Consider the following 16,292-nt stretch of genomic DNA (forward strand, 5'->3'; position numbering starts at 1 on the left):
TCCGTCTTAAGGAGAAAACAAAAATTATCTGATGTATCAAAATTCAAAACAATTATGGTATAAATCCCATCTGCTTCAGTGTAAATTCATATTGGTTTTCTGGTCTGTGCGGTTTGCCACTGATAATATTATTGGTGGAAGTAGAGGAGTGTATGTCTATAGTATAAACCTCCCATGACAGATAAGCTTAATATATACTCTACATGTGAGGTCCATCTATCGGCCCGAACCTCTAGATTTAAAAAAAATCACACCTGTGTGAACTGAGTGGTGCAACTCCCCTCTCCCCCTGACCCCCCCCCCCCCCCTCTCTCTCTCATTAGCAGGCAACAGTGCAGCACTATCTCTCGCTCTGTTTCTGGCACAACAGCGCCACTTTTGCCCCTACTGTACTGGTACTCTAAACATAGTAACATAGTCACGGACATTGCTGTTCCTTGGAGTGGTAGCACCACTCAAAAATAGCGGAAATTGCTGGTATACAAGCTCACAACACGTTGCGTGTGAGTTTTGAAGATTTGCATTTTGCGATGAGCGACACGGTATGCAACCAAGCATGAATCGGGCATAAGACATTCTCTTTCTTTCTTTTTTTTCACAACACATTGTTTGTTCACCCTATATTTGAGTCCTGTGCCCTTATCACCCATCCCATGCTGCATGCCACTTCCTCTTGACGTCTATTTGGTAATCTGACTCTTCCTGGTGATGTCAGCAGAGGGGGCTTCTTAACCCATTTAGGCCTGACGACGAAATAAAAAAAACGTTCGCTCTGAAAGAATTTCAAAGATTTGTGTTCAATTCAAATAATTGAAAGGTCACCGGTTCGCCCCGCAGCTGGCCCAGTCTGTGTGCCCAAGTGTCCTGAGCAAGACACTTGCTTGAAGTGTTCCCTGGGCACTGTATTAATAGCGATAATTTAAAACTCGATGTATGATTATTGATTAATGAACGATTATTAAAAGAAACATTGTGAAAATGTCAGATTTACAAGCTCACTAGGCATCTCCATGCGACTCCTTTGAGCATTGTACAATGGAGCATAATACAGGGCTTAAGACTGGTTAATCAGTCTAATTGTTATAGATTATAGATATTACACTTTTTGGTGTTGATTCGTTGATGTATAAGAAGAGAAGAAAAAAACCTTGCATCTCGATTTTTCAGTTTGGTTAATTGCCCAGCCCTACTGCTACTAAATGCAGAGAACAAAATATCACGTACAGTATGCACACATGTACAGTCACAAATACCCTTATAGCAACAGTCATCAGTAAAGTCTACCCTATTGTTATATTGACATTGTTCTGTGTACCATAACTATACACATATTTACATCTCAATTGATACCATTTATCTTGCATGTATTTACTTTATTGCAGCCACAGAAGTCGCGATGACGATCGCCTGTCCAAACCAGTGGCCATGTCGTCACCAGTGAAAAGCTCAGATGATGGCATCTTGTCACAGGCCAGTGACCAGGCCAGCTCCAGAGATGAGAAACAGCTGCCACCGCTGCCTGGTACAGACAGGCCTTTCTCTCTGCAACACTCAAATACTCACTATGTTCTACTCCCAACCTCGACACTTTTTCCTCAGTTTGAGACGGTATACAATACATGCAGTACATACAGTGTGCTTATGTCAAATGTTGCACACATCACTTGTTCTTTCAGTATGCATTCATGCACCTACAAAGGGCAATGTCTATACATGTGTACAATATCTCATGTACACTACCTGCCTGTGGCTATATGTTCCGAGCAAATCACTGGGCCGAGCAGTGGCACATTTCTTGTGCACACTGCCAGTAGGTCTCATGTTTTATACTTTTTATACAGACAGACTGGCCAAAGGAAGTTCCGGATCCACATTGGAGCCACGCTCCCCCTTTTCCCATTTTTCTAATTCCTTGTACGCGAACATACTTTGCCAATAAACTATTCTCAGTATTCTGATTGTGAATGATTATTGTTCTTATTAGTCTCACAGAGAGTGTTGTTTGACTGTGTTGTGTTTGTGTCCTCGGTAGAACCAAAGCCAGTATATGCCCAGCCTGGCCAGCCTGATGTAGACCTGCCAGTCAGTCCCTCTGATGCCCCTGTGCCCAGCGCTGCCCACGACGACAGCATCCTCAGGTAACCGTGCTCTTACCATGTACCGATAGTACTAATGGGATTATGATGTCACAATTTCAGGAAGATTGCTTTTATGCAACAGCTAATGAGGATCCTAATAAACTAAACAGTAGGCATTCTGTCAGGATCTCTGTATAATAGCTCAGTGGGTCTCAAACGTTTTCATGGCAAATGTTTTTTGCCATGAACTTTTTTTTCTTTTTTTTTTGTTGATGTTTTTAGCCACGGACACCCATTTGAAGGATTTAGTGCCAGGGCCAGTGTGATAACACTCTTTGACCAAGAGAAGATTTTCAAGATTGTACAAATATCTCAAAACTGGCAGATCTAGAAGCTCAAGTGCTGTGAGCTTGTAGTGTCCTGGAACCCCCTTGGGGTCCCCGGACCCCACTTTGAGAATCACTGTTCTAGATGCTTGATTGTTAAACGTGTTAGTCTGTTCTGTTGACTGTCTGTCTGTCTCGACTGTTGTCATTCTGTCTGTGTTTCTCAACTATCTATGCTCTCCTCCCCCAGGCCGAGTATGAAGCTGGTGAAGTTTAAGAAGGGTGAGAGTGTTGGTCTGCGGCTGGCAGGGGGAAACGACGTGGGCATTTTTGTGGCAGGCGTGTTGGAGGACAGTCCCGCTGCCAGGGAGGGATTGGAGGAGGGAGACCAGATTCTCAGGGTACTGATCTGTCTCACTGCAGGACTCTTCTAAAGTGGTGTCCAATGTTTACTGTATATTCTCAGGGGTTTACTGTGTCTAAAGTTAACTTTGAACTATAGTTAAATATTTTATGTTATCACATGCTGTTTATTAGTCTTATTGATATTACTGATGTATAGCAGGTGCATACATAAAAGTACTAGGAAGAACATCTGGTGTTATTGTCAAAATCCTCTAGCCATAACTGCCCACACTATCTTGGATATGATTTTGTGAAACTATGTTCCTTTTAGCCTTGTGTATGGCCACAACAGTTTTACTGCAGAGAGGCGATACCGTTGGGAGTTATAGTACAATGTATCTGTCAGTCTGTGAGTCATTCCCTGGCTTGTGCTCAGTGTCTTATTTATATGCAACGGCACAATGGAGGTCATTCTTGCTCTCTAACCTCGCACAGTCGCCTTTCTGTTTCACTGAAGTGACATTGTGACGATGGCATGACGGAAACCCCCTTGATGTCAGCCCCCCATTCTGTCTTGTTTATAACACAAGCAGAGATTACACCTGCACTGTTTGACTCGGTAGCCCAGTGTCAGCCCGTGCCAAAGCACTGACCTAGGGGCATGGCAGTACAGTAGCTGATGCAGTAGCGTTGACCACATACTGTAATCACAACATCCCTGGTTCCATTCTGGCTGGTGTTTGTGTTGCATCATGTCTTTCCTCCACTCTCAGACCTCGCTCACTTTCCTCTCTCTGCCACAGTTCTGTTTAACCCATTGAGTTAAAAACATTCACTTTGAAAGAATATATATTCAAAGTATATACACCAAATGTCTTTGCCAAAAATAGCCGGTAAAAGCTCAAAATGCTGTTTTCAGAATATGGATACTGGGGTGGGGTTCAATTAGTTAAATAAAAGCCAAAAAAAACAACAACAAAAAAGCACTATACATAATACATTTATCCCTTTGGTAATTAAAGTGTCCAATCATGTCTGACCTTCCCTTTTGTTAATAGGGCCAGGCATGAACTGTCCTCTGTGTTCCTCCCACTCCACACAGCGAGAGTCAGGGTGTTAAACGAGGACCTAAGTCCTCCCCACTGTACAAACACACCTCCAGGCTTCCAGGACATTGTTTTCCATCTGTAGGTTGTTTCCTTTTGGCCGTGGTGTGCTAGTGGAGATAAAGACGTCAAGCCCCCCAGTTTCTGGGAAGGATAAAGGTGTCTCTCTGTGTGGGTTCAGTGATCCAGGCCATGTGTTTCTGGCTCCCCTGTGTCCCTTGAAGCAGAGTCAATAAACAGTGGTTATTGTGTTTGGGACAGCAGCAGGAGGAGGAGAGGGGTTGGTGGTGGTAGCAGGAGGGGGAGAGGGGTTGGTGGTGGGGGAGTAGACTGGCTTGGCCTGGACAGAGTTCTCCATTCCAATCTAGCTCAGAGAAATTAAAGAGGCCTGTAGCTGCTGGACTGATAATTGGTACAGTAGTGTTCTATATGTTGCATAGTAAACAAACAACTCTGCATATTATGTCAAAGCTGGAGCAGGACGTACAGCGGAGGCTTGGGCATTAGTAGGTCCCTGGTTTGATCCCCTAATAGCTCCTACTAGTACGAATCAAATGCAGATAATTGATTACCCCTTGGGGATCACTACCAGCCATCTATCCATCTGTCCATCTTCAGGAGTCTGGTCACAGGGCCAACAGTTCTAGCAGAGAATCCCAAACTTCCCTTTCCCGGGCCACAGTAGCCACTTCCTACTGGGGGATCCTGAGGCGTTGCAAAGCCAGGGTGTAAATATAATCCCCCCCCCCCAATCTGGTCCTTGGTCTGCCCCATGGCCTCCTCCCTGTGAGACGTGCCCAAAATACCTCCTATAGGGAGATGCACAGGAGGCATCCACACTAGATTCTGGAACCACCTTAACTGGCTCCTTTCCACGTAAAGGAACAGTGGCTCTACTCCCAGGTATCTTAAGGGAGATGGCAGCCACCCGCCTCAGAAAACTAAATCTTGTTCTTTCGGTCATAACACAATTGATGGGATCAAAGAAATGACTAGTAAATCGAAACCTTTGCTTTTTGGGTCGGCTTTCTTTTGTCAAACGGAGCGGTACAGCGAACAGCAGCACAGCTTCTGCTGCTCCAATTCTCCGGCTAACCTCCCCCTCCGTCCTCCCCTCACTCGTTGTGGAACTCCAGATACTTAATAATGCATCCAATTTATATAGCGATTGTCTCGGTGCTCAAAGTCGTTTTAAATTGAAGGAGTTACTTGAACTCATTCTCAACCTGGAGTCTGTCACAATAAATAAACTTTATACACATTGAAGACGGTTATTGACCTTATTTTCATGCTGGCCCATTTTTCTCTTGCATCATACACTGGCAGGGTGAGAAACGCTGGGGTGGGGTTTTGAACTTTGCTTTGCTAAAGCTATGCAAGACTGTAATCTTTACCGTCTCCACCACTATGCATGCACAGGTAAATAACGTGGACTTTGCTAACATCATACGGGAGGAAGCTGTGCTGTTTCTGCTGGATCTCCCCAGAGGAGAAGAGGTCACCATTCTGGCTCAGAAGAAAAAGGATGGTGAGAGACGGGCTAGATATTTGACATCGTTAACCCATTTTGACCTGAGATCAAATTCTAAAAATGTCTTCTACATCCTGAAAGTTTTCTGAAAAAGCTATGTTTCTATGTCAGTCGTTCTTCGATTTTTCAAAAATAGCAGACCTACAAGCTCGTAGCGCGCCACTCGGTGGCGCGCTATGAGCTTGTAGATCTGCTATTTTTCAATATCCAAAGCATAACATAATGCACCAAAAGGGGTTCCCGCCCAAAATGGGTAACTGCACACTTCAAAATCATGAATACTGGTGTACTTCTTCAACTCGACATGGTTCTGATTCTGCCACATGCTCTCTCATGTCCAGTGTACCGGAGGATAGTAGAGTCAGACGTGGGGGACTCCTTCTACATTCGGACCCACTTTGAGTATGAGAAGGAGTCGCCTTACGGGCTGAGCTTCAACAAGGGGGAGGTGTTCCGTGTCGTAGACACACTCTACAACGGCAAGCTGGGCTCCTGGCTGGCCATTCGTATCGGCAAGAACCACCAGGAGGTGGAGAGGGGAATCATTCCAAACAAAAACAGGTAAAACATTAGTATGTATGTTCACATGCATGTTATCACTTGGATCGTGGACAGACTTCATTGACGTGATAGTTATTGTGTTTCTTTTTTACGCTAGCCGTCTAGAAGATGCTCTATCCGTTAGCCTCTCTTTTAACATTTTTTTTATAATTTTTATTTACATATTTTATATTTATATAGAGCATGCTCTCAATGTTATTCAGTGATATTTTGTATCAGGGAATATCATTGAGAGCATGCTCTCTATTTTCAAGGACGCCCTTAACTTTCATTTTATAAATAGAAGCCAATGGGGTTTGGATCAGGATGAAACCTTGTCCAAGATTGTCATAGTTGATCTCATACTGTAGTCTGAGATCCATATTATGAAGTCATGCTGTTATTTGACAATATGTTGTTACTTTTTGTTATTTAAATATGTTAAACGATGGTAATATTGTGTTTCAGTTATGTCCAAATGTGCATGAAGATCTGTAGTATTATATAAACTACCCAACAGCCATGTATTATCTAATCTAGGACTGTCTCTGCAGCCTCCGGCAGTGTTTACAAGGATTCCTCTCCTCACTGGCTGCTGACTAAAGATGTAGCCTAGCGCTCACAACCTAGCAGGCCCCCACATGTTTTCTATGCCTTTTTATCACACCACATTTGTGAAATGTATGACGCATCACCTCCTTCCGATCTAATAATAATTGTTATAGAAACGGCAAAGATGAAGTCTAAAAAATATATATGAAAGGAAGATATTGAGTATGGCCACAAATTATGTAGAAATCAGTTTTGTCGATTTCATGAGTTCCGCACTTGATGTACAGCTGGGAGCGCCTGTTGGGCGACATTCAATGTCATTTCCGGTTGGGACGTCATCCAAAGTGGTCCCCCTCCATTAACTCTTGATCTAAATCAATGCTTCCAATTCTAACCAAAGATTATGTTTTTGACGGACCATTGCGGTCCCGTCGCTTGTGGCGTTAGAAGAAGTAATCATAGTTGCCGTTGTTGTCGATCCCCTCGGGGGTGTTTTGGCTACTACTTCCAAGATGGCGCCGTGCCACCTTGAAATAGGCCCTGAAGCTGCAAGTCCTAAATACCCCCGAGGGTTCGGGGTGTTAGCTGGACTTAATTTTTCTCCCTATGCATTCTTTTAACTTTCTTGTCATGAGCGTCATGGTGTCACACCATTATTAACTTTAATAAGAATGTGCCTTGCTTACAACCTTGTTAGACTGCAGTCCAGACTGCTGACTTCATCACTCATTCTCCCCGTCTCTCTCTTGCACAGAGCCGAGCAGCTGTCCAGTGTGCAGTACACTCTGCCCAAAACACCAGGGGGCGATAGAGCTGACTTCTGGCGTTTCCGTGGCCTCCGTAGCTCCAAGAGGAACCTGAGGAAGAGCAGGGAGGACCTGTCTGCCCAGCCGGTCCAGACAAAGTTCCCTGCATACGAGAGAGTTGTGCTGCGAGAAGGTAGGTGCATCTATGTACATTTACTCAATTTTGAGATACTTTTACTTTACTTGAGTATGTCCAATTTACAATACTTTACAGAGGCATCTCAGAGGCAAGACAAATAGTGTACTTTTTACTCTTCTCCTTTTGTTATTGTATTTTCTTACTCCACTCCTTTTGTACCTTTTCTCAAGTTATAATGTACAGGCCTTTTACTTGTAATTTCTACATTGTGGCATTGATATATATTTTTTCACCACTGGTCGGAGCACACAGGACAAGCCTGTTTTAACACTGGGATGCTAACGAGAGAGCTATCGATGTGATCGGATCAAAACATGGATTAAAGAATATAAAGCCTAGAAAACATAGACTACAGTTCTGGCGGGCTGCTTGACTAAAGCTTATCTACGGTTACTACGTTTCTGGCGGGCTTCGTAATATAGCTTAGTATTAAATAGAGGAAACTCGTACCCTGCTGTCTGTCACCGTGTTATCAAGTGGGTGGCCTATCTCGGAGCATGACTGATTGGCCAGGCTGTTAATGCCCGTTCAGGCAAATCTACTCTATATTTTGTTTCGATGTCATGCAATCAAAAGTACACGGCTTCTCAATAATGTCAAAATATCTTCCCCTTTCTTTGCTGTTTATAGACTGAGGACATGGTCAAACATAGATTAAAATATTGATTCATGGGTCATGTCCTGGTTGTTCTCCAAATAAGTGGAGTCTCTCCTTTGTGTGTTTTTTATCTTAAGGTATGTTCCTTGGTTTACTTACCTTTACAATAGACAAGAGGCGCCTCTTTAGGTAGCATTATGATGGCTTATTTGCCTGAGTCCTTTTGTGTATATACAGTATACAATGTGTGTAGGTCTTGGGAAAACGGAATTATGTGTGTTTTATTATGTGTTTTATTTATATTATGGATAATACACAGAGACATGAATTGTGTACTGTTGTCAATGTCACTTGACAGCAGTGTTGTGAAAATGTTACTTATTACTCCTTATTACTTGGAATCAAGAGTAATATAGTTACATATTACTTTATATTACTTTTCAACTGGGCCCCTTCTACCCGCAAAATAACACAACAATCAACAATCTGAACTGCACACACATGGCTGCAGCATCTCAAAGCGGACAGTAGGCCTACTGTATATATTGTATACATAAATGACAAACGATAAAATAAAGCAACAGTCTCTGACCTTTTTGACTCACGTCCAATATTCTTATATTTAGGTAATATTGCATGGTAGTAATTGTTGTTTCCTATTTGTTTGTGTTTCCTACTGTAGGTTTATAACCTGATCACTTTTGTGCAGTGTTTAGTTGGTGTGAGTGTGTTTGTGTGAACCGCAATTCAAGAATAAACCAGAGGCCTGGGCCATGGCTCAGTGGTCCAGGCACCTTGGCTGGTAATCCAGTCTGGCAGTGTGCCGCGGGTTCGACTCCCGATCCCGACGGCCTTTACTGCATGTCTTCCCCCCATCTCTGTCCCCATTTCCTGTCAGCCTACTGTCTGTCCCTCCAGAAAAAATATAAAATAAAGCCACAAAAAAAAACATTTAAAAGAATAAAAAGAAACTGATGTCGAGTTGTTTCCGACAGTCCGATGCCAAAGAAATATCCAGTACAAGGAAGACTATTTAGTTCCATAGTGTGTGTGATTGAATAGAAAAACGTTATAAAGTTATAAACCGTCGTCGCCGTACGAAGACGACACGACATGGGACCGGACAACGTGAATGGTGGCCAGGCTGCAATGAGCAGGGAGCAGCCCAGAGGAGGACCGAATCGTTGCCGATCTACTGCACGACAGGGACCTCGTGCAAAACTTGCTTTGGACCACAGTTGTAGATAAAACTGTGTGTAAAGAAAAGTGATTGTGACTGTTTCTGCCGCTGTTTAGTGGAAGTGAAGCTAATGTTGCTAACTGCTGAAAACAATGACTGTGAAAGCTAATGCTAACTAGCTGCAGAAAGGAGCTACATTGCCAAACAAAGGCTGGGTGCTTTGCAAGCTAACGCTAAACCAATGCTAGCTAGCCGCAGGAAGGAGCTACATTGCTAAACAAAGGTTGCTTTGCAAGCTAATGCTAGAGAGCCGCAAGCTAAGCCTAGGAGCTACGTTGCTGAGCTGGACAATAGAGCTTGCTATAACTGTGAAGCCTCATTGTTTGCTATCCTCTAATCGGCCGGCTGCCTCAAGCTAACCCAGAAGCCTGGTAAGCTACAGTCGACGGCGGGAAGGCTGTAAAGGTAAGATGGTGGACCTGGAAGACCGTAAGAAGAAGCGAGCTACGGTGCAAGCGGCGTTTACAAAAGCAGTAAATATCATAGACAGTAGAGTCTCTTATGCAGAAGACACAGCACTAGCCAAAGAGCTAAGAGAGGGCAGGGTTCGCTACACTCCTCGATACTAATAATAATAATAATAATACTACGTCGCTGCTTTAAATGAAGTAGGCGTTAGTTCATGTGTGGCGATAGCGGACGATGTTTACAAAAAGAGAGATGCCTGTAGTCGAAGGTTGATGGCCACGGAGGACCGTGTCAAGGAGGCCATATGGTCTCGCTTTGTGGAACAAGCAGTAACGACTCTAGAAGTGTTTGAGAGTGCGTATGAGGAAACGAAGAGACACTGTTCACGAAAGGCTTCCGGAGAGCGACGAAGCGGGGAGGACGACGTGCTTCGTGCAAAGCTTTACACATTAGAGGAAGTTGTGCGTGAATGGAATGGATTTGTCCCCCGAGACAAAGCAGACAGGATGTGGAAACATGTCCGGGAGCTAAGAGAAAAGAAACGGAGATTGATGGTTGATTGGGCGTGCGTGGAAAGTGACGGGGAGGAGGAGGAAGAGGATGGCAGCGTAGATGGAAAGCTAGCTGGAGAGGCGGAAGAGCATTAAAGGTCCTGACCCACATGAAAGCGGGCAGATGAAGGCTGCCGATAATGGCTCTACACGACCTGGAAAAAGTGACAGTGCTCCTCAACCTACCAGCCCTCCTCAAACAAGCAGTGGGTTTACAGCAGCTGCCTCGTCACCACCACCAGTGTTGTCCCCAGTTACAAGGTAGTCAGAGCGGGGGCTGTCGTTCAATCCATTGCCGACCTCTGCTAGCACGCCACGACATCCGGATGCCCGCACAGCGCCACATAGAGACTATGGTACATTGCACACGGTGTTGTCGCACACCACAGCAGTTCCGGTGTGTCTTCCGGAGGAGGGAGCAGCTACCAGGGGGCCAGACCAAGAATTAAGCTAGCAGCCTTGAGTCTGCCAAAGTTCACTGGAGACAGAAGGAACTACTGTCGCTGGCATAAGAACTTGGTAAGCCTCCAGGAACTGGCAGAGCCCGAGTCAGAAGAGTGCAAGCTGTTCCACCTGCTGGACAGTATGGAGGGGCCATTCAGAAAGGATCTCAGGTTAGATCACTGTAGAACCGCAGATGATAATTTCAGGCTCCTGAATAATCTATATGGGAACAAGGAGGTTAACGCTCGCCTGATCATAAAGGAGCTTGAAGACTTGCCTGCTGTTAAGGGCAACCAGCCTAGATAAACTATAGCGCTAGTACAGGCAGTGGAGAGGGCATTGTTTGATCTGCAAGATCTTGACATGGTGGATGTCATAAAGAATAGAATGACCGTCGCTTCCATAGAGCAGAAGCTACCTCTGTCTATCAGAGAGAGGTGGTTCATTTATGAGCGGAAGACCTTGAATGGAGTTACCCCAGAGACTTATTTTTCGAAATACTTTTGCAGTTCCTTAAGGAGCATGAGGAGGTCCTCGAAAGGCTGGCGGGGCTGGAACTTGAGAGCCATGCTAATGAAAGGCCTAGCTACCGAGAGAGACCAAGCTAATGAAAGGCCTAGCTACAGAGAGAGACCAAGCTAATGAAAGGCCTAGCTACCGAGAGAGACCAAGCTAATAAAAGGCCTAGCTACCGAGAGAGACCAAGCGACCAAAGCAATCAGTCACCAGAGCGACAGCGAGTGAGGTGAAAGAGTCCCCGCGGGAACCCTGCACCATGTGTGGGGAGGCTGGACATGAGAAAACTTTTCCGCTGTAAGGCTTTCAGGAAGGCTACACTGTCAGAGAAGAGAGCTCTGGTGAAGAAGGTGAAAGCATGTCCCAAGTACCTGGGTTCTCATGGGGTCGATGGTGTATGTCATTTGAAATTCCTCTGCAATAAGGAGGAATGCGCTCCGGCAGATCACCATTACTTCCTCTGTTCCAGATCGGTGGGGAAGAAGGAAGCTAACAGAGAGGAACCCAGAGTGGAGAGAAAGAAAGGAGCTTGTGGCCCAACAGAGGAACAAGAGGCTCTCATTGCTGGGTTGAACCTAACCCCTGAACAGTTGAAAGCTGTCAGACAAGCGTGCACTAATGTAACTTCAAGAGCCTGTGCTGGAAGGGTCTTGCAGAAGAAAGTGACTTAAAGGAGCATCCTGTCCTTATGATGCTCGTGGACGTTGCAACCAAAAGGGGAGACTACTTGGGTGCCTTAATCGATCTCGCCTCCGACACCAATTATATTACACACCAGGCCGCTGAAAGACTGGGTCTGACCGGGGAGCCGATCACTGGTTGTGTAGGGTGTTGGAGAGATGGTGGTGGTAAGAGGTATCTCGTGACCATAAAAGTGTGGACTCCATGAGGGACGTTGAAGTTGCACGAAATGATCTGCTACGGCCTAGAAAGTATCACCAAAGTAACCGGACGGCGGTTGAAGCGAAGTTTCTGAGAACGGAGAGGCGTCTTGAGAAGGAACCCGCGTGGAGGGAGGCCTCCGTCAAGCAGATCCACGAGATGGTTGACAGAGGCGCGGCGGTAAAACTGACAAGTCCAGGATAGAAGAGTGGTCCGGGGCGGTTTGGTGGGTGAGTAATTTAACTGCGCCCAAACCGCACTCAGCCACCACCCCGGTGCGCATCGTTTGGGACAGCAGGAGTACAGGGGTGTGAGCCTAAACGGCATCCTGCTGAAGGGACCATATGTGCTGAATCCCATCCGGCCCGTACTAAGATTCAGAGAGTGAGAACATGCTGCTATTGGCGACATAAGAAAAATGTACAATTCGGTATGGCTAGAAGAACAAGAAGTACATGTTCACCGTTTCCTCTGGAGGGACTCACCACAAGATGAGTTACTATGCAGTCGTTCGGGTGAACATGGGGGACAAGCCAGCCGGATGCATAGCGCAAGTGGCTATGAGAGAGACGGCTAGTCTGCCGCAGTTTTCTCACCTTGTGGATGAGAGGAGAGTCATCGAAGAGAACAGCTATGTCGATGACATCCTTGTGTCACTAAATGACCCGCACAGACTTGAGGTGATCTTGGAGGGAGTGGAAACCATACTAAAGACTGGTGGCTTCCACCTCAAGCCCTGGGTCCGTTCTGGCCGTAAGGGGGAGGACCACTGCAACAGAACCCAAGCCTGTGACACTTGTCCTGCCGAACCAGCTCAAAGAGGAAGACAACAAGGTTGAGAGTAGGCTACCTCGTCGAGGACGATAAGCTTTTGGACCTGGTCTGGTTGCCTGACCAGAACGCCGTTCCTGTTGGGTCGGGTCGTGGAGGCGTGCCCTGATGAAAGAGGTGTCGTCCGAGACGTGAAGGTGAGGACATGTCATAGCCTTCCTGTCTCTGCCGGTCACTCCAGACGTGAGCAGCACAGTGTCGATTGCCCCTCCACCATCCTTCACAGAGACGTGAGAAGGTTGGTGGTCCTTTTACCTGCGGAGGAGCAGGGAAAGAAGTAAAGGTTTCGGCAAAGACGGGTCCTGTCGATGCGAGTAGTTCCGGCTGTGACTTAGCATGGTTGGTGTGTAGGCCTGGGGCGTTGCAGGCTTGAACATCGGCTATGGTTGGTCAGCAGCTTGAATAGGTCGCATCCGCTTGGCTTCTTAGTCTTAGAAGCATCGTACGACGTCGGAGAGGACGTGCCCGAAGATTTTACAAAGACTCTTACTTTGACACTGTACTGAGCAAATTTTGTGTGGCCTTATTGGGTTTAGTAACCAGAAAACCAAGTGGGAGTTGTGGGAATTGTTGCATTACTAGATGCGCGGCGCTCATCGCAAATCGGAGGAAGGAAATTGTGGGAGCAAAGGTAGACAAAGTCACAACATTTCAAAATGTAGTTCTCAGTGTATTTTTAAAGGTGTAGTGAAATGAAAGACGTTTTTCACACTTTTAGACCATATCCGTGGTCATCCTATGGCCATACCTAACATTGGATTCCAAAAAAATGTGAAAATTCTCATTTCTGTGTGTTTTTATATAAAAGGTCCATAAAAACGATTGCATTATTTATTTATTAAAACGAAAACGTGCTGCGTGATGACGTGTAGAGATACACATCGATAAAAGCCAATAACAATGAAGCTCACCCGTTTAATTCCCCATTACTGCGCATCCATCCAGCACAGCTGCTATTGATTACAGAATACTCAGTTTTTATTTCCATTCCAGATAACATCCAGGCAGTGTATTACTCGGTTTCAACTAAATCATCACGTTAAAATATGTATCTGAAAACATTATAGGGTAGAAATAAGCCACATAACAGTAAACTGGTACAGCTGGCCGACCATATGATTTATAAACAAACACACACCACGCTGTTGCGCATAGCATTAGCCACCGTCCCTAGCTACCGTCCCATCGCCTGAAGGGATGCGACGCTCTGATTGGTTCAGAAACTTCAGACCGGTGTTTCATGTTGAAACAACATTTTCATGTTGTTCACCATTTCCGTTTCACTACACCTTTAATGAAGTCTGAGTGAATTTGTATGAAAGAATGATAATGTTAACAGTGAATGTGTAGTAAAAGAAGCTGCAGTGCCATGACGTTGCACATATTTGGCCAGTAGAGCCTGCAGAATGGGAGAAACACCAGGGCAGATGTGAAACAAAGGACAGTGATGTTTTTGTTTGATCATCATCATCTTCAACATTGCCAACATGAATGCAGAATTATTGTGTGGCAATAGTTGTTTGACATGAGACATGGCGGCGTGTTCTGATGCTTGTAATAATGCTATTGGTAGTGTTAGTGTTATTGTCATGATGCTAGTAATATCATAATTGGCAAAACAAATTGTTACCAGCCCTTATTTTTGTAGTTATTATGCTATTAATAATAGCATTAGCAGCTGTTATTAGCAGCTGTTCATGTAGTTATTATGCTATTAATAATAGCATTAGCAGCTGTTCATTTAGTTAATTGTGCTATTAATAATAACATTAGCAGCTGTTCATGTAGTTGTTATGCTATTAATAATAGCATTAGCAGCTGTTCATTTAGTTGTTATGCTATTAATAATAGCATTGACAACAAATACAGAATTCTGTACCAATCACACACACACACACACGTAGCAAGCACACACAATACACACACACACACACACACACACACACACACACACACACACACACACACACACACACATGTAGCAATCACACACACTCAAGTTGTAGTTACCTGTAATGGTGGAAAGAGCCGTAGTCAGAAGTAACGTCGTATCCAAGTGAGTTGTGAAACTGCTGTGAAGAAGGGTGTCGTGGTCGAGGGGGACACCAAGACGCAATGCAATGCGAGTGTCCGTCCCGTTTGTACTGCGTCAGGTGTCAGTGCGGGCGTTCGCGCAATTGTCGTCTTTTCATTAATGAAACTGTATGTAATCGCGCCGCTCTCCATCCAAGTTACACCGGGGCTCCACCGGGCGCGTCAGCGTCGTGTCTCCGTCACCGTCTGGGAATGTTCCCTTTTTAATCAATGAAGGGTGGCTCACTGCATTAAAATTGCCCCGGTTTGTTTTTTGACGCACACGACGGAGACGCAACGCGCCCCGGTGGAGCCCTGCCGTTGGAATCAGTCTGTGTGAGTGTGTAGGTGTGTGTGTGGTAGGTGTAACTGTGTCTGTGTGTGTGTAGTGTTCGTCTTGTTCTTCTTCTAATGTGTGTGTGTAGTGTGTAACTTCGTGTGTGTGTGTGTAGCGTGTAACTTCCGGTGGTGCATTCGGAAGGTAACATGAAAACTTGTGGGTCACGTGGTGGAGTTTGAGCCATTGGGAAGGGGTGATGTAGTGTTGCCAGGTCCACGTATTGTAAGCGAGTGGTAGTGTGTGTAAGTAGGCTGTAGGAAGTCAGGGTTTGCGGGCTTGTTTTCTTAGATGTGGCAACAAATGAGCAACGGTAGCCAATGGATGCAGGATGCAGGTCCGCGAGTTGTAGTGTTTGTAAGTAGCTTGTTGAATGGCACTTTTTCTGTGCTTGTTTTCATAGACCTGGCGACAGTGTTCTGTGTCCGTGTGTGCGTGCGGGGGTGTGGGTGCTTGGGGTGATAGTGTTTGTAGTAAAGAAATGCATTGCCGGCTTGAGTGTGGAAGGGAGGCGGCTTTGGTGGCAGTGCAATGACTATTGTTCCGCGGGTGGTGTTGAGTCTCGACGTTCGGCGCGACATGAGGAGATAGCCGTGGAACGACGCGGAGGGTAAGTCCGTGACGTCACTGCCGTGTGAGTGCAGTGTGTAAGACGCCGTTGCAGTAGTGACGTAGCTGTTGACTTTGGGTCCCTTTTTCTGGGTTGGGTACAACTTCTCAAATGTATATTATATATTAGATATTAGATGATAGATAGATGGATAGATAGATAGATAGATAGATAGTCTACTGCGCATGCGCAACAGGAGTTTGATGTCCGGTGTGTGTTTACTAGCTCATTCCATCTTTGAGCATCGCGAGTGACGGTAAGATTACTAGGGGAACCATGAGCGTACATTGTGCGACAAACAAACCCCATTCATTCAATTTGCATGTCTTATATTTAGGTAATATTGCATGGTAGTAATTGTTGTTTCCTATTTGTTTGT

The 16,292-nt window shown here is 45.3% G+C and overlaps 1 protein-coding gene across 7 annotated transcripts in view; it reads left to right on the forward strand.

Annotated features, from left to right (window-relative positions):
* The window catches only part of tjp1a (tight junction protein 1a), an 83,797-nt gene that overhangs the window by 44,170 nt on the left and 23,335 nt on the right, over positions 1-16,292 (forward strand). For all 7 annotated transcript variants that reach the window (XM_083794152.1, XM_083794155.1, XM_083794156.1 and 4 more), the window contains exons 9-14: positions 1,383-1,522; positions 2,033-2,138; positions 2,655-2,805; positions 5,275-5,383; positions 5,728-5,947; positions 7,233-7,417. In XM_083794152.1, coding sequence (XP_083650278.1) covers positions 1,383-1,522; positions 2,033-2,138; positions 2,655-2,805; positions 5,275-5,383; positions 5,728-5,947; positions 7,233-7,417 — 911 coding nt within the window. The remainder of the gene's footprint in view (positions 1-1,382; positions 1,523-2,032; positions 2,139-2,654; positions 2,806-5,274; positions 5,384-5,727; positions 5,948-7,232; positions 7,418-16,292) is intronic.

This window comes from Protomyctophum parallelum, assembly GCF_964188405.1.
Source record: "Protomyctophum parallelum genome assembly, chromosome: 2".
Taxonomy (NCBI): domain Eukaryota; kingdom Metazoa; phylum Chordata; class Actinopteri; order Myctophiformes; family Myctophidae; genus Protomyctophum; species Protomyctophum parallelum.